The 18991-nt window shown below is 43.6% G+C and overlaps 1 protein-coding gene across 3 annotated transcripts; it reads right to left on the minus strand.

The window, feature by feature from the left end:
- Positions 1-4027: 4027 nt before the first annotated feature.
- On the minus strand, positions 4028-18307 carry ICOSLG (inducible T cell costimulator ligand). 3 transcript variants are annotated; one of them, XM_033511895.1, is made up of 7 exons: positions 17968-18307; positions 14547-14587; positions 12146-12514; positions 11373-11657; positions 9625-9801; positions 8528-8563; positions 4028-6154 (listed from the first exon to the last, which is right to left on the minus strand). In XM_033511895.1, exons 1-7 carry the CDS (start codon positions 18159-18161, stop codon positions 6144-6146), a joined length of 1113 nt encoding a protein of 370 aa, XP_033367786.1. In that variant the 5' UTR covers positions 18162-18307; the 3' UTR covers positions 4028-6143. The 3 variants fall into 3 exon arrangements, with proteins under 3 accessions (XP_033367786.1, XP_033367787.1, XP_015496644.2); XM_033511896.1 differs by lacking the exon at positions 17968-18307 and adding an exon at positions 17863-17961; XM_015641158.3 differs by lacking the exon at positions 17968-18307 and adding an exon at positions 17666-17804.
- Between the last annotated feature and the right edge of the window lie 684 nt (positions 18308-18991).

Here is an 18991-nt window from a genome sequence, read left to right on the forward strand (position 1 = left end):
GCCGAGGTGCAAAAGTTCAGCGCTTCCCTCCTTGCTGTTTGCAGCAGCATTGCCTGGAGAATAAACCAAACAATTCCTTTCCTTTCCTGCCCTTCAACCACACCCCAAATCTTCTGAAAAATATGCAGGCAGGGACACACCCTCTTGTGCCTGGGATCCCTCGTGGCTGTGGGGTGCTCAAACCCAAGCACCTGTGACCTGGGAACACTAAAACCAGTTTTAATGCAAAAGCTGGTTTGGTATAAAATACTACTGGATGTATATGACACATGGATTATCTAGTACTGTTTCCCAAGACTCAAAGGTCTATTGATGCAATAAATACAGCCACAGAATCTGGTGGATTCCTTTGGCCAAGTTTTCTGTTTCTGAAAAACAATTGTTTTTGTTTAGGAATACTCTTCTGACCAGATTATGTTGTGATGCAGTAGGAATTGCTCAAAAATGAAGCTGAAGCACATTGTATGAAGCTTGTCAGCAGTTGCAATATTACCAAAAATGTTGATGAAAGGCACTGGCTCACTCTGTGCATGCCTGTTTGTTTTGTGGTTAATGATTCCAGCTGGCCAGAGAATGTTTGTTAGTGGGAGCCCTTCTTTAAGGGCTACTTTACATAAAAATATATTAAAAACCAATCAATTTCCCCACAAACCTTCATCTCCTGAGGACTGGTGAATTGTTGCTGGGCTGGAGCAGATTAAAAGATTTTATTTTTTTCCCCCCTCTTTCTTTCTTGTTCCTCCTCTCAGCTGGATCAAACTGTCCCATACAAAACTGTGGGCAGGCAGCTGTTTGCCTCATGGTAGTCATGCAAAATGCAACTTCAAATAATAAACAGATAATCTGAAGTTAAACAGAACAGTTGTGCAAAGTTTGGGGGTTATTTATGTATTTATGTGTTTAATTATGTGTTCTTTTAATTTTTCCTGCTCAAAGTCACTTACCCCTCAGCACTGGGGTGTGCCCAGGACTCCTCATGGGATCTCCAGCTGCTGAGAAGAGACCTGGCACCAAGGCTCACTCTGTCAGGGATCCCTGGAGACTTCCCTGTCTCCAAAGCCACTTCCTCAGCTTCTCCAGTCCTTCAGTTTGTGGGCATGCTTCCTGGGGTGTAGTCCATGAGTACACCCTGTGTACTCAGTGAATTCTCCAGGAAAGCATGGGCATTACCTGACCCTTATTGTCAGCCCTCCTGCCTCGTTCAGTAGGTCAGGAACCAGCACAGGGCTGGTTCTTTCTCATGGTTTTGATAAGAGAACTCAATATCATATCTTGAATAAGACAGCAGCCCTCTGTGCTGCAGATACAGCCAGATGGAAATATGAGCACACTCAGACTCGGGTCATGAGAGCAGGGAAAATCAAACAAAAGGCCTTGAAAGACCAGGTTTATGATGGGACTTGTAGTACTTGGCTGACACAGAGTTTAATCACACTGATCTGAGCTGGTTAATAAGACTTCCAATAAGGTGATAAAGATATTTCATGTTTGCCTACTGTTATAAAATTAGCTACAGTTCAGGCATTTTGCACCTTTATTCCTTGACCTATTTTTAGTTATGGAAACTGCAGTGGTGATGGATTTTAGAAGTTAGGTAACACAGTAAGGATATGTCTGACAGAGACATGAATCAAGAGATGTAGAGTTGCTTCTAGCCCAGCATGATGCTGTGGAAGAATTGTTCTTGCAAGCAAATCTGATCTTGTTTTGAAACTTCAGTCTCAGCCCTGTAAGGGGGATGACATGTGACAGCACAGATCTGGGAGAAGAAATGAAAACATTCAAAGTCACTCGCTGTCCACATTATGGCTGTGTTACTGCTGCTTCTTAGTGACAGATTATTAAAAGATTTCCAGTTTGAGTGAGATATCTTATCTTCTGCCTCCTAAATGTTTTTCTAGAGGTGATCATTATTTTGTGTGGTGTAATCCCATTCAAAATTAGCAAACAGTTTCTGTTGATTTATGATGTCTACTGAGCTGCAAAAAAGTAGACTTTCCAGTCCAGACCCCAGAAAGGGGTCTCTGCAAGCTGGAGATAGGAGTGTAAGCACCAAGTCAGCTACAGGCAGCCTTGTGTGACCCCAGGCATGACTCTGTGTCCAAGTTTGTCGATTAGAGAATTGTCCTAAGCAGCGCTTCTTGGAATCACAGAAAAACAAATAAGTAATTTATTAGTAAATTGTTGGGACCTATTTTGGGCAAGTTCAAAGATCAGCCTAAACATCTTTGATATATGAGCATCTATCTCTACACAGCGGTTTTCTGTGCCAGACTGAAATGGGAGACTGGCTCTTTCCTACCAATATACAGACAAAGAATTTGTGATTAATGGTAATGTCACGAGTAGCTGCCAAGGACTTGCATTTGACAGCAGGGAGCATGGTTCAGATACAGGAATTATGCTAAGTGGTGCTGATAACACATTTCCAACAGGAAATGTTGGAAGCATTTTTCCTGTGTTGGAAGGTAATTGTACAAACTAACCTGTTGTCACATAAGTGTGTCCTGAAAGATGGATGACATAGAAGCTACTGCTCTGTAATTCCCTGGGATGCCAGATGCAGAGATCAACTCAAAGAACAGGTGGGGTGCCTTTTATAAACACAGAATGGACAAGCTGGGAAGGGACCACAGCTGGTCATCCAGTCCAAGCTCCCTGCTCACACAGAGTCTCCTGGAACACATAACTCAGCGTTTGAGCATCTCCAGGGAAGATCTCCACAGTCTCTCTGCGCCTCCTGTTCAAGTGCTCAGCCACCCACAACAAAAAGTTCTTTATTATCAGGTGGAACTGTCTGTCCAGCAGTTTCTGCCCATTCCTCTTGTCCCATTTCTCAGCACCACAGAGCAGAGCCTGCTCCATGCTCTGACCCCCCCTGCAGACAATGACAGAGATGGCTGAATCCCCTCTCAGTTGTCTCTTCTTGAGGTGTCTCTTCCTCATCACTGAGGCGCTCCAGCCCCCCAATCACCTCTGTGTCCTTGTTCCAGACATGCTCCAGGAGCTCCACAACAATCCTCAAGTGGGGACTGGATTGCAATGATTCCATCCCTTATCATACCATGAAGGTGGTGGAAGCTCTAATGGCCAGCACGTATTGAGAAGAAAATTCCCAAGAGCCTTACAGCCATGGGGCTGGGGTTGTTTTCTTCCTGTGGAGTTAGGCTCTACTCAATAGTTCTTTAGAGCAGTTTCTCTTCCTCTGGAAAAGAGACAGGTTAGAGAAATTACACCTGGGGGTAATGTGACCTTTTGTGCGTTTTTGCTACAAATAAGAGAAAGATTCACTTTGCAAGTTGGGAAAGCAACAAGTAAGTTTTCTTCACCTAGCACTATGGCTGCTGAGAACAGATGTTGGAGTCAGGGTAGCTGGAGAAAGGAAATGCTTTCTTGAGCAAAAGAGATATTTCAGCTCTCATAGGTAAAAAGATTTAACTAGTGAGTTTGACAACAGGACAGATGGATTCAGATCACTAAGTAGCAACATATGTTTTCTCTTGGGGCTTTCCATTTGTGGTTTACCAGCCATGCCACAACAAAAGTCTCACTTTTCTGTGAAAGTGAATCCATTTATTAGTCTTCCTCCAAAGCTGCATCAACTGTTGCTTTCCTGTACTTGTGTTTAAGTGAGCTGCAGTCTAGTGAAGGCAAAGAGAGGGATGCTGGTGCTCATGTGCAAGACTGGTCTGCGGGACTGCAATGAGCTGGTTTCAGTTCTGGAAGCAGGAGCGTGTGCTGTACCTTTGCACATGTAAATTTGGGTGAGAAATGGATTAATCAGCTCAGGCTTAGTGCTGCCTTCAGGTTACTACCTGTTTTTTTTGAGTTTGTTGTGTTGTTCAAGGGGTTTTGTTGTGTGAGCCAAAATAAAGCAAAGGTGGTCAGCTCTGTGCTGTGTTTGTCTCCCCTTGTCTGAGGGCTTTGAAAAGGAGCACAGAGGGATGTGGCTAAAAGTAAAACTGCCACTTTGGGTGGGGGCAATGGCTTGGATTTTTCTCTGTGTGTTGATAGATTTAGTCAAACATCCAGAAGAATGAATAGATTTTATTTAAAATATAAACACAGTATGTGAAGATAAAAACTGCTATAACAAAATTCCCAAGTCATTTGAATGATAACAACCATCATCTAGGTTGATTTGCTGACCTCCAAGAATAGCTAAAGCACAGATTTTGCAAGAAAAGGCTTTTGTATTTAGGTGTATCCATGAAGTAGCCCAGAAATAAGAAAATCCAACCAGTCTAAATTTGTTTTAATACCATATTGTGGAGTGGCTGCTAGGTCACTTTTTACATCTCTGAACTGTTACAGTTGCAGAATATAAAAGTGGAAAATTACTTGTAGGAAAGGCTCCTGTCAGGTACAGCAGCACCAGAGGCTGCACAGAACAATTTCATGTGACAGATAAGGAGGAAATATCTTTTTTTTATTATGACTTTTTATGGATCACTAGGAAATGGTTACCCTGCACATCTGCACAGATGTTGGTCACATTTTTGAGGTGTCTGCAAGCTTTCCTCAAGCAAATTCCCTTTAGGGTACACTGAAGGCTGGATTTGGACTCAGAAAATATCTAATATCTGGATTCACTGACATGAGAGAAGCTCAGCTGCTCAGCTGGGAGCCTCCCTGGGGGAATTGGTTTGACAAAAAATCACTGCTGCACTATTGCCCAATGGTCTTAGTTCCACATCATGTGGGCATAACAGAATTTTCACTTGTCTGGGAATTGAAAGCTGATCTTGATATGAAAAATCATTGTCTGAGCTCAGAGTTGATGCTTCTCACGCACAGAGCAAGAATAAACAAGGCTGTGACTTATTCACAAAAATCATACAATTTTAGTCTAGCAACTGGTGCAGGAGAGGTCAAGTGTTTCCAGAGCTCTGTTTAAAATAACAATCTCCAGCCTCCCATGACAAGATGGGGAAACTGTTCCATCTAGGCAAGAGATCTAGTAAAAATTCCTCCTTCAGAATTCAAGATCATCAGCAAAGCTTACTGTTTTGTGATTTTCAGCCAGTCATTTTGGCTGACTTGGGGCTGACACAGCAAGGCACATGCACTGGCACAAGGAAAATGCAGTTCTTGGCTTTCTGGATATTCATGGACAGCACACTGATAGAATTTGCACTTCTTTGTTTTGTTGGACACGTGTGAGGGTGAGACACAATCACAAGTTCAGTTTAAATCCTTCAGTTTAAAATCCTCCCTGGAAACCATGGGAAAGTGCTTAAATAAAGATTCAGTCGAATCAGGCAGAGCTCAACCACAGTTTTTGTTCCATCCTGAGAAGGGTAAGTCCAGGTAGCATGACATTTACATAGCAGAGAGCACTATTTTTAATTGGTTAGATTTCCACAGCTTGTTTTTTTTTCTCACAGCTGGCTCCTGTTGAAGGTGGAAGTCCCCTTTTTGGTGGAATATTTGGTAAAAACCAAAATGTTGCTATCAAGGCTTAAAGAAGGCACCTTCTCTTATGATAACACATTCAGTATTTGACCCCATTAGAGCAACTCCTGGTTTTGGAGGACTGGGTCAAAGTGTTCTGCCTGGTTCTGTTCCCAGTAACAGCTGGTGAAAACAGACAACAAAAGAATTGTACTCTAGAGAGAGAGGGAAACATGGAAGAGGTCACAAATTGCATTCTGCAGAGTCCTTCAGTTTTCTTTCTTTGTTTTAGCTGCCTTTCTTCACATGCAGTAGTCATCCTCAGGGTAAGGTGACAGCAAGAATGTCCCACGCTCCTGAAATGTGGCTGCTTCTGCTCCTGACAGTCCTCAAGGATTGTGATGAGAGACTGGACAAGCACCAGCTTTCAGTGGTCTGGCACAGAGCAGCTGAGTCCCAGGCTTTCTGCTTTCCCCAGTACAGGTGCCCAAATCACTGACAGTCACAAAGGACTGTCCAAAGTGCTGAGCTGGAGTGGTGACATGACTTCTGTGGACACAGTCAGTGGCTGGAATGAAAATCCAGCAGATTTTTCCCCTCTCTTGTGTTCTAGAAGCTTTATTTTTTTATTTTTTTTCCATCTTTCTTGGCAGAAATCTGTCACTTGTATCACAAACAATGCTGCACTGAGGGAGTGATGCTTCCCTTGACACATCTCTAGCTGCCCAAATCCTCGGCAGACCTTCCATTTATGCAGGTGCTGTAAAAACAAAACAACTTCTTTCTATAAAATAATAGACAAAAAACTTGTCCAGAAATTATCATTCCCAGCATTGCTTTTCCTATGTAACCAGTGGAACAAACTGCAAATCTATGGAAACACACTCATGCTGCTGAGACAGAACTGACTGGGGACAAGTCCTGCCTGGATACCCAAGACACTGGGGGCTTTCTGTCCTCATTTCCACAGCCTGGGTGTGCCTCTCTGTGCAGATGGAAAAAGTGGCCTCCCATGTGAGAGGACAGCAGTGTTACCTTGGGTTCATTTAAAACTATTTCAGAGAATGAGATGCACAAAGCCTCTCTGTGGCCAAGAGAATACAAATTCCCCAGGCTCCTCTCAGGAAATGAGGGCATTCTTCCAGCTAATAGTTCAGAATTGCTCCAGCTCTGAATTTCTCCTCACCAGAGCATCCTGCTCCACTGACTGGAATGGGTGTCTGGAGAGACTAATCCCACCAGGATGGAGTTACTCTTCTTTACAGTCCACCTTCCTCCCAGTTTCCAAACTCTTTTTTGCCTTTGTATCAGCAAGGTTAGTTTCAGTAGTCCCATTTTGGTTTGCAGCATTCAGAATTCTCACTGCCATGAAGCAACCTGACCTTCTTCATAAGGAGCCAGAAACAGAAGTGCATTTACAGCAGCATTGAAAAGCAAAATGCTGGGCACTTCCCCAGGGCCTTACCCCCCATCTACCACACACAACAGGACTGAAAACACCAAATAATGATTGAATTAGGCTAGAATTTCTCCTAGATCCTATCTTTTGTACTAAGGTTTGTACCAGCTTTATTTCCTAATAATTTCAGACAGGTACTGTTTTTTAACTTTGTTAAGAAAAAACAAAGCAACGAACCTGGACTGATGTAGACTTGATAGCCTGGACAAACTCTGCCTCAGTGCTCAACTACTAAGGGTAATTACCCTTAGACAATTTCCTCTAACAACTAGCTTAAATCTCCTTTGTTTAAGTTTATTATGCCTTAAGTGCAGTGTCAGCTGGGTTAGCACAATAAATAACTTTTCCCTCCTTCTCTAAGGACACTCTGAAGAGGGTTGTTATTGTGTCCTTAATCAGCCTGGCCTTCTCCAGCCTAAACAGACATGACCAGTCTCTCACCAGAGATCACATTCCTGGAGCATTTTCCTTTCTCTGGTATTGATCCAGGTTGCCCTTAAACTGGGATGCCCAGAACATGGCCCTGAGAGGTGGGACAGCCTCTGCATCAGTGAGACACCAAGGCTGCTGTCCCACCTCCTCTTCCACTAGTGGAGTGGAGAAATGACAAGGAAAAGACAGCATCTGGAAAGTGCCTTTGCTTTGTTCCTAATGAACAAATCATGCTACAGCAGCCTTCAATACAAGTTAAATATTTACTCTTATTTATTCACAGAGTTTTTTTGGTTTTTTTTTTTTACTAATGGGCTAAATCCAGGGATCTAACCAAGACAGGCCTGGTATAAGTAAGTCTGGAGAAGAAAAGTTGACCTTAAATCAACTGCTTGTGTTATGTTAATGCAGTTCCCAGGAACAAAAGGACAAAATGTCTCTTTATTTTAAGGAGAAAATCCATCCTCCTCCATAGATTATGCTCTGCAGGAGAGAGTGCAATGCCTGTTGATGTTTAGCAAACACAAATGTTGGGGATCAGGCTGCAGTCTGGAAAATAATTGACCATTAACCCACTTTCCATGACTGCCAAAGCAGTTCCAGAGAAAGTTTTTTTTAATTTAAAGGTTATTTTTTAGGTTTAATTTAAAGGTTATTAAAGCTTCTGCTTGATACTATGAATTGGGTACATTCACAGCATCTGCTATATCAAACTATTATTTAAGTATGACAGTTTTTGTGAAACCACAGTATTTTCTGCCTGTTCTGCAGAGACACACAGCCAACAGTCATTAGCTTCAGTAGAAACTACCAAATGAGATATCAGCTAGGCAGATTTCACCCTGTACTCCTGCAAGTCTTCTGGTTTTTTTTTTCCCCAAATCTGTCTTCAGTTTTTTCACCCAATTTTCATTTTTCTCCCTACTATAAGTAACAAATGAATCTGTAAACCAGCTGGCCTGCAATATTGCATTCTTGCTTATAAAAATATGAACATGGTGAGGGTCTGAAGAGCGTGTTTTTTCTGGGAAAGGAGGGTTTATTTTAGAATTGAGTGTATATAGGCTCAGGCTCACAGACATGATGCAAATGATGTCCCTGTTAAAGAACACCTAGGATTTAATGCCTAAAAAATGCTTCAGTTTGTATCATCCAGTATGTCTAACCTAAAGTCTTGTGGTGAACTTGAGTACTGAAGTTATGAAGTTAGGTCACTTGAGACAAAACATTTTTAATACTTACAGTTGAGTCCTCCTTGGTTTTCTATTGGTTGGCCATCTGTTGAAACAAAGGCATGGGTTTCAGCATGTGGGATAGATAACCACAGTCTTCAGAAAAATGAGATTAATATTAAGCAATATTAATATTATCCACCAAAGCTGAGGGCTCAATGTGCTAAATGTTCTGTAAAATGCAGGCCAATGTTCTATTTGCTTACAACCCCAGCCACCATTTCAGAAAAGAGAGATTTTGGGATTGAAACAACAGCCCTGCTCCTCATCTTGGGACAGAGTCCTGCCTCACTCTTGGGTTGTTTCTGAAGGAAGGACATGACCTCTACAAGAGCTGCTGCAGATCCTGGACAAGATCACTACCCTGATTTCCCCTGGTCTTTCCTGAGGCACCCAAGCTTGCTAACATTGAGGAAGAGAGCCTGCACTGAAAACACGGATTTGTCCATGAAAAGTGTGGTTGTCCCTGCTCTGTCTCTTAGATATTAGCTCCTGGATGGCTGCAAAAGGGCTTAGAGCAAGTGTCCAGCTGTATTGGCAGACTCAGGCTGGTCCACAAGAAGCCTTTTAGAGGTTTTTCAGAGTCACACACATGGGCAAATCCAGCTACACAAGGGTACACAGGTGAGACCAGCTACATTTCTGCTTGATCCCAGCAGGATCTTAATCATCCAGCCAGTGACTCTAAAGCTCTCAGGACTGAATTATGCTCTGATTTCTGCTTCAAACTGTGCTGAGTGAGTGAGCTACTGACCCCAATCCCGTTTCATGCCATCTGTCCAGGAGGAGCCTGCAGGGATCACAGCTCAACAAAACAATCCCAGACAAGCCATGGCCTGAACAGACACAAAGTCTGAGTTACTCTCACATCCAGAAATTACTTCCTGTGAGGCTCAGACACAGGAAGAGAAAAACATGAAGAATAATATATCCTGGGGCAATACTTTTCCTCCCAGGGCACCCCAAGTTTTTGATAAGGGCATGATTTACTGCTGCCGTGTGCAGGCAGCTTAGTCATACTTTATCTCTTCTTGTTGGATAACATCAAGCATTTTGGCAAGTGAAAAAGAATTATAATTTAGTCATGCAAACAAAGTGTCTCATTACCTCTATAGGACACTAGATTAGAGGACCTCCTTCTCCACAGCCAGCAGATTAAACCAGTAAGAAGACCTATCACAAAGACAATGCCAATGATGCCAGCTGCTTGAGCACCTTGTCCTTTTTTCCCTAGGTTTTCATCACTTTCTGTGCCAGAACCAGTGCTTTTCTTCTGCTGTGTGTCTAGAATAAAATAGAAAAGGATGTCATCGGTGTAAATGTTCACATTTCATACCAGGAAAATATTTCACCATGTTTTGCATGCATAAAAAAATTCTGAAGGACTAAAGATTTGTGCTATTCATACCACTGTGATTTTGGTGATTCCTTCTGAGTGAGACTCATCTCCAACTAATTATGTCTACATACCAGTTTACTCCTCCCTGTCATCATAGTGCATCCATACTTCTTTCTTCCTTTTTCTTCTTTCCCTCCAGCTTTGAGAGACTATGAGAGAGTATATTTGGGTTTGTATCTAGACTCAGTTGAAAATAAATCTATATAGAATCTATAATGTAAATCTGATGGTATTCAGAAAAATGGGTGAAAACCTGTTTCCCTGAAGTTAATGAAGAATCTTCACTCATTGCTGCAAACTGAAGGTTTCAAATCACATCTCTTACTCTTTCAAGTGCAGTTGTGAGACTTAAAAAAACCCCCCAAAAATAGTAATATGGAGGTCTTTTCCCTCAGAAGACAACATGACACTGCCATCAGGAAACTAATGATGAGGTTATTTAGTTTTTCCTTTAATTTGGGATGACATCATGGTGTATAATCACATAAACACTCTACTGTGCAACTTCTGCTCATACATTCAATTTTTGTTCCTGGAAACAGTTTCTATCATTTGCCTACAGTCATGGGATCAGTGTTTGGGATGCTCAGGTAAATTAGCTGTGGGTCTCCAGCTACAGTTATGGAAACATTACTATCTCTTGCACCAGGATGCACCTCTGAGAGAAAATTTTGGCTGGAGGCAGGACCAGGAACAGCAATGAGATCAAACAGCCACCTCCAGATCAGCCTTCCCACTCCAGACAGATTCTCTACACAGCTTTTTGGAAATAATGAACTGCAGCAGTCGTACTGTAACTAAAACTTGTTAACAGGTTGTTTTTTTTTAAAAAAGCTTTCTAGTTTTGTGAAGAGTTGAGTGACTAAATACTTGCTTTTACTATTAATCATCACATCAGCAATAAATATCATGATACTTTTGTTGTTTTACATTGTTCTATTGAGCTCATATTGCCCATTTGCTGCAGACCTAGTTTAAGTCGTGCACTGTATTAAACTGAGTTTTGGAGAAACTGAAAATTGAACTTTGGAACTAGGCAGAGTAAAAAGCAAATGTGAATGTTGCAAGGCCATTGAGTAGGGGGTCAGAAATCATGGATCTGTTGTATGGTGGCCCCTAAAAAACAACCTGACTCCCCAAACCATCATGTTCCTTAGGAATTAAAACGTTAAGCTCAGAAAATTCCTTGGATGCAAGAGCTTCTCAGTGCTGTTCTCATAACACACTTGGTGGTTATGACAATAATTAAACTTGATGTTTAATTCTTCAGTGAGGAAGAATTAAACATCAAGTCCATGGCTAAGCATAACTAGAGCTTGAAACAAAGCCTGAGACCTTCTCAGCACTTTTTGGAACTACTGAATTAATGCATAGCCCTCGTTAGTGCACACCTAAGAGACATGCTGGTTGATATTCCTGCTACCTAGAAAACATGAGGCAGCATGAAGGAACTTACAGTTAGCTGATAGATTTTCCTGCAGCATCTCATTCTCTATGGAGCACTCTATCTGCATGTTAGAAGTGGCTTTCACCTTCAGTGTGCTGAAAACGCTGAAAGTGCCATCATCGTGGGGTATTATCTCTATTTTTGATGGAGACAGGCGGCTGTTGTTCACTTTATTGATCCAGTAAACATTGGGCTTTGGGTATCCATTGCCAGACCTGCAGTTGAAGGTCACCTCCTCCCCAGGGCTGTCACTGTTTCTTATTGGTCCACTGAGTATTGGTTGGCTGTAACTCGCTGCAGAGCACCAAGAAAAAGAAACAGTTGTTGGCATTTTGAAACATACAGGAAAGGCAAAATTTTGAGATGCATCCTGAAGCCAAACTGCTGGATTTCACACCACCCTCATGGCTTGAAAGAGAAACGCCTGCAGGTTTGGTCTGGAAGCTGAGAGAATCACTGGGAGGGCCAAAAGCTAAAGCCAAACCCAAAGGAAGAAAGGACCAACTTAAGCTGCTGTCATTCAGTCACATGGAAGAGCCCTCATATCCATGAAAAACAAGAGGAAAAACATGCTCAGTAAATAGTTTTCACATGCTTTTTCCAAGTTTTACATTTGTTGTCAGTAACATTTAAATTAAGTGGACTTCATTTCATCAAAGGGCAGTTTGAAAAGTAGTTGAAAGTCTGTTTCAAAATTAAAGGTGTGCTTAAATAGAATATTAAAATAGCTCAAATTTGAAAAGCGGAAATGAGAATTTGGGCAAAGTGACACAAGTTCTTACCTGCTAAACTGAGAGCCACTTCTGCCTGGTGAATCACTTTGGGATGTTCAGTTTTCTCCTGCACTACACATTTGTATGTATGTCCATCATTCTGGCTGACATTTAGCAATAGCAGAGAAAAATCACCACTTTCCAACCTATCCCAGAATAACTGAGTCCTGTCTTTAAAGCGAATACACTGATTTGTGTTATCATCTTGGCCAGAGATCAGTGCATGTACAACTGAACACTTCTCTTGATAGGAATCATCAGCTATCTGCCAATACACCCGTAGATTTTTTAATTGCAAGTTTTTTTTGGTATAAATGCAACTTAGTGTGACGTTGTCTCCAAGTTTACTGATGATGTTCTTCTTCTCTAGAGCAGTAACTACAAGATTAAAAGAGAGAAAGAGAAAAAAGGGAGGTTTTGTGGAGAAAAAAGTAATTATTTTCAAGTACATTCTACCACATATAGACTCCAGTATTAGTTTTAAAGCAGGTGGGTGAGTGTGCTCACTTCATAGGCATTCCTACCCCCCAAATTTCCAGTGGCTAATTCTCTCCATGTCCATTTGTCTGTGCATTGTCCAAAGGGAACTTTTCTCTGAGAGCCAACCAGTCTTAATCATTCCTAGCACCATGGGTACCCACATTTCACTTTGCAAACTGACTGCAGACACATTCAAGTCCTAATGCTTTAATAATCACTTTTTTCCTTTTATTTTTTGGGAATTTTTTTTGTTTTGTTTTTTTAATTAAGAAAAATTCCAAATAACTCCCCTTAAATCCCAAGAAGTGGAAACATTGATAAGAACGAGTGCTGCCATTATTTTGAGACACAAAAAATTAAGAAGGGGAGTAAAAGCAGTATTTCTCAAAGCCAGCATGACAAAGCAACCACATTTTACTGCTACTATCAGTGACACCCTCTCAACAAATACTCTTAGCTGGCAAACCAGCACACCCAGATACCTCCAGTGCCACATTCATTAGACATTTACATCTTGAGGGTCACTTGAGGTAAAGTCATGACTGTATCTGGCTTTCAGAACACTTTTCCTGCCTTCCAGAGGAAAGGTGGCCTCTGTTCTGTGTGAGCAAGGCAAAGGTGGCTGAAAGCTGATGCAGAAAGCACAGGTCAGTGATTGCCACAGGGCTGGGCAGCTCTGCCCAAAGCCTCCCTGCTGGATCCATCACCTCCAGAGCAGCCAAAACCCCTCTGGTGCAGCTGGCTGGTATATGAATGTATATATTTTATAGATATATATAAACAAAGCAGGGTATGAGCTGTGTCAGGCAAGAGAGGGTCAGGCGTGGGGCTGGATGGGAGAGATTACTGCTGGGGGAAGGGATTATGTGGGAAGGGATTGAGGGAAAGGAAGATGACAGGAGTGGAGGTTTGGAAATGCAGAAACAGCTCGTGGTGAGGTGGGAGGGAGATGTCAGCCTTGAAGGGGGACCTGTCTTTGTGAGGCTGGGCTGGACTCAGAAATTGCTCAGCTACTCATCTGAGTTGGGCACCCTGGTCTAAAAATTCCACTGAGGCAGGCACAGTGCTTGCAGGAGGAAAGGCAGAGTGTTCACCAGGGTAAACTCCGTGGGTGGGACTGGAAGTAAAAGGCTTAAAATGGGAATTGCAACACAATTCCTTGGCTCAGATTTTGGGAAACCCATTGGAACAGTAGACAAAGTAAAGCTCTGGCAAGATGGGTGCAACTCCATCACTGGCCAGAAACAGGCCAGCCAGCAACTATTGAGAATGAATCTGGTACAGTTTGTCCTGATATTGGGGCCAGGGAGTTTCCTTGGTGACTTTGTTGAGGTCCTTCTCAGTGATTAAGCAAGAACAGAGGAGAGAACTCTAAGAATATTTAAATATCACGAGGTGGTGTGATTTAATTCTACCTTTGTTTTGCAAGGGATATTTTAGAACAGTAGTAAAAGTTGAATTACTAATAATAGAAGTAAATTTACTGGTAATAAGTAGAATTAAAATTACTGATTTTGGCTACTTGATACCATGATGTATAATTCTACTTTTGAATACACAGGCATGTATATATATACATATATACATACATACACATATATACATATATGTATATATATACAGGCAGCTGTTATTACTCCACTTCTAAGGCCTTTTGTTGACACAGGGAGATCTCTAAAGCAAGCAAAGCAATCTGAGCAAGAGCATCCATAAGGTCCATTGCTATTCTCTGCAATGAAACTGATAGAAATTGATTGTGTCTTCTTTCCCTGATGCATGTCAGAGAAACATTTCACACTGAAGAATTCTTCAGTGTGTTGTAGAAAACACAGAGATGTTCATATTGTACATTTTACAACTACTTTGTGCCTTTGGCCAAATGTATTAAAGGGAGGGCAGTTTAATTTTTACTGAGTTTTTCTGAACTTACCTGTTTTCAGGATATGAAGGAGCAATAATAGAAATCCATACCTAAAACAAAAAGCAAACGAGTGTTAGAAGTGACTCTGCATCTCTTTTGTTTAAATAAGCAACAAACCCAATTTTGATTGTTTTAATATAGTGGCAGAAGTAGGTAAATTAGGTACTGCTCCCACGTAGTGCCTCATTAAGGATTTGCATTTTTGACAGCTGCAAAACTTCTCTTTATACAACTCAGCAGTGGTTTGGTGGCCAAGGCCATGAATAGCAGCAAAATGCACTAATATTGGAATCAGGGCAGAGGGCATGAGGCTGGTGTTGGGCCTGTCTTTTCTTCTGAAAGGATCGATTGGCTTGCTGGACAAACAGGCTCTGGAGTCTGTCTGAGTCACTGGGCAGGACAGTGGCTGCACAGGTCAAAAACAGGTTTTCCAGCCTTTTGCTGAAACTCAAGGAGTTATGGTTTGGTCTGGTTAAATGACAAACAGCAGCTGGCCATGCTGCCCACCAGGCTGTGCACTCAGTAAAAATGTGTAAACAGGAAACCTGCTGACAGTGGAGTGCTGTGCAAAGGTTTTTGATGGGAAGAATTTGATGTGTTTGATTACTCAGGAGGAGCAAATCTGTGCAGGGGTTTCCCCAAAGGAAAGGATGCCTCAGGAAACCCAGTTTAACCCGTTTATAAAGTCCAATTGATTTATCATCCTCATCCCACAGGGGTTTTAAGGAAGATAAATGGACTGTGAGTTACTTTAAAATGGCCTTTCACCACCACACCTAGTTACACATTGTGCTCTCTCCTCCAGACTGCAGTAGGAAGGGAAAGAAGGATGAAGGAAAGGTTTTGGAATGAGAACTGTGTGGCTGCAGTTGCCCACCTTGATATTGCCCCAGGTACAACAAGGTGCAGTCAGTAAAGCTGAGCTGAAGGGCAGAGGGACAGGAGCACTGGGCTGTCACCAGCATCCCCAGCTCACCTGTGCAGGCAGGACTGGGGCCACACTGCCCAGGTACAGCTGGCTGCCTTCCCCCAGTGCTCTCAGCCCTCAGCCAGGCCCAGCACTGAGCCCTGGGGCAAAGGGACAGCTGCTCCCACAGGCCATTTCTATCCAAGACTGAGCTCGAGTCTCCCACCCAGACCGGTCACTGCCTTCCCTCCAAACCAACCCTGCCCTGCCTGGCCCTCCTCCCTCCAAGCCCTAACCTAAGCTCACTCCCCAGCAGCCACTTCTCACTTTGCTATGTTTTACAAAATCCCCTCTCTTCCTGGCTTCCTGCCCTTTTTCCACAGCTTCTGCTCCTTTGTCCAGCCAAGCACAGGAATTCGTACATCACTTCCCAGGCACAAGCTGTGCTTCTGCCCAGCTTTACTCCAGCTTTACTGCCTGGGGCTCCTCTTCTGCAGAGGAGTGTCTCTAATTCCCACCTGCCCCTCAAGAAAATTATCATCTTCCCAAACATATTCAGCTTCCCATGCAGAAAGCAGAGGACACTCCTGACACAAAATCTTCCTCTATTTGAAGGCCCATTTCCAGAGACTGAGTTGGAGAAACTGTAGTGGAGAACCAGTCTGAATTGTATTATTTTTTGTATAAAGAAAATACTTTATTTTTTTTTTCTGTGTCTTCTGAAATTATTTGATAGATGAGGCTTGAAAAGTTTAAGTGGATGCCCAGTGTAGAGAATTTCTGCTCTATTACTTCAGTAAATCTGCCATCCATCTCAAACCCAAGGAAGCACACCTAAGCATTCTGTTTTGCCTCTGTCACTGGCTTTTACATCTGGATTTGCTTTTTACTTCTGTTGTATTTTTTACATTGTCATCACTTTTGTGCCAGGCTTTTAGAGGTCTGTTTTGGCAAACTCAGCTCATGTAGTCCTCAATCTTTCTTAATCCCATGCCTGTGTTATTCCCCACCCAAGTTAGAAGCTATGGATATAGCAGCTCATTTGAATAGAATGATAACAATAACCGACTGATCCTTATGGGACTCTCTAGGGAATTCCCCCGGTAGGCATTTCCTAATGCCAACAGACATTTAGATATTCACCCAGCACTGATTCTCATATGTATGTACACAACGCAGATCTTGATTTCTGATTTTAATAAGTGATGCCGCAGTCAAGGTTGGACAGATCAGAAATGCATCATCCTCCTACTTGGAGGAAGTTGCAGATATGGTTTGTGGGGTCAGCGTCAACCCTCAGTGTTTCCCTGGAATAGTTTTAATTCCAAGCTTTAATTGGAAAAAGGGAGAAATGCTCTGCCTGCTTTTGCCTCTGTGTTCACTCAGCTCCCGTGCCCATCACACTAGCGGTGAGCTTAATTAATAGTGCTGGCATAGCTGCACTACCTCCTTCGGTCTTGCTTTCCTAATTAAAAAAAATTAAAAAATTCTTTTTTAGTGTTTCAATTCTTTCCCACACCTTCCTCTTCTGCAATTTTTTTAAATGTTGTGTGAAACAGGAGAAAGTTGCACTTCGCCTTTCATGCGTTCTTGCTTGGTGAGAGATTCTTCCTACCTGCACCTCAACTTTTTCATCACTACTCATCTTAAAGCCACAGGATGTTGCTGCTGTGGCAAGCTCTAGCCAGGCAAGAGATATCCTGATATCCAATAACAACTCTGGGGGCTTTGTTCCACTGCTGAGACCCACTTTGTCCCCTAACCTTGTTGCGGCACGGCTCTCCTCGGCCAGCAGGTGCCCTGAGCAGGTCACCGGCGGAGCTTTTCTAATACCTGCTGTAAAGAAGCGCTACCCTGGGCAATAGAAGCCAGGTGAGCCACATCCCATCGCAGCCTTTCAGCTGAAAATAGCCGGAAAAAGGCCTGTTACATGCCCTGGATGGCCGCGAACGGACCGGGACCCCGGGCCGGGCTGCTCTACCAACACCCGGCTCCCCGCCCGCTCCCGCGGCTCCGCCGCCGGTCCCGGGGCCAGGGGTCGCCCCTGACTCCAGTTAAGCAGCCCAACCCCCGGCAGCGCTTTCCTTGCCCCCTACAGCAGCAAACCTCGCGTTTCCCTAAGGGGGATGCGCATCCCTGGCCGGGAAGGACCCGCCGTGTCCCCGCTCCCCGCCGCGCACGGAGCGGCAGCAGCGACCCTTCCCCCGCGACCACAACTCACCCCCGCGGCTTCATGGTGCCGGAGCCGTGCCGAAGAGCCGTGCCGAGCCCGGCCGAGTTCAGCTGCCCGCCTTGGGCCGTTCCCTTTTCCCTCCCACGCCACCTCCGCCGGGGATTTCCGCCTTGCGGCGCGGGCGGCGGAGCCCAGCGGGACCGGGCGCTGCCCGTCCCGGCCGCCTCAGCCAAATCCCCGCTCACCCCTTCCCACAGCATCGCCGGCGCCGCTGCATGGGGATTCCCGGCTCCCGAAAACCCTTCTTCTCCCCAGATCCATGTTCCCTCGCCGCTGCTGGGGAGCCGGACCTGGGCAGCTTTTGCCATAGCTCGGGCACGGCGGCATCCTCTTGTCTCTGCGAGGCGCTGGAGATCGGTCTCCAGCCCCGGGGGAGGGCAGGGACCGCACCCGGAGCGCTCCGGGATCTCGAAGAATCCTGCCCGGGAGCCGGGAAAGTTGTGTTGTAAAGTACATTAAGTGTATGTTTGCATAAATAGCACATTTATTCTAGATTTGTGTTTTGTAACTAGCTAAATGGGATTTGGTAGAGAAGAGAAGCGCACCTGGAGCTGTGGTAGGTGCGCTGGTGAGGGGGTGTTTTAGCACCACCCGGTTTGAAAGCTGCGGTTCCCAGCGCCGCCAGATTCATTTTTGGCTCCACATCAGTGGCTGTGTTTGCCTTGTTTGCTCTCAGGAGCTTCAACCCAGCTGGTACATCTTTGCCAGCGTGAGCATTGGTGACACACAGCACAAAGCTGTCACAGCATCAGTCGTTAAAATCTGCCACGATCGTATTCTATTTTTTTCTTGTTTTTAGTCACCCTGGGAATGCAATTACGTTGTGCACAAGGAACGTGAAACTCGGGTTGTGCAAGACCCAACGCCATTTCCGCTGCCAGCCAGCAGCAAGAAGGGGGATTTCAGTTTTGGGTCTTAAACTTGGCACTACTTCAGCCTCTCTGTGTATCACTGACACCTGCAAATCAGTGATCAGCTTGGGAGGACAGGCTTAAATTTGTGCTAAATTTAAAGGAAGATAAACATTCTATGGAATTATGCCTGAATCAGAACATATTTGCAGCAGCCAATTTGTGTCTTCCACTGAAATATTTCCTGATGGGATATCTTAGTTTGATAACTATTTTGATATTTTAGAAGTCAAAAGATGTTTAGATGTTACTTTTTAATAAAAGGCATTTGGTGAATGTTGCACATGGTATCAGTTCTCTGTGGCTAAGAATTTCCTGACTTTAAAAGCTTGTGTTTTTATATGTGACTTTTAACAGTTCTGGATATAATTTTTTTCTTTCTAAGATACATAATTTGAAAGAA

This window comes from Parus major, chromosome 1 (assembly GCF_001522545.3).
Source record: "Parus major isolate Abel chromosome 1, Parus_major1.1, whole genome shotgun sequence".
NCBI classification, from domain to species: domain Eukaryota; kingdom Metazoa; phylum Chordata; class Aves; order Passeriformes; family Paridae; genus Parus; species Parus major.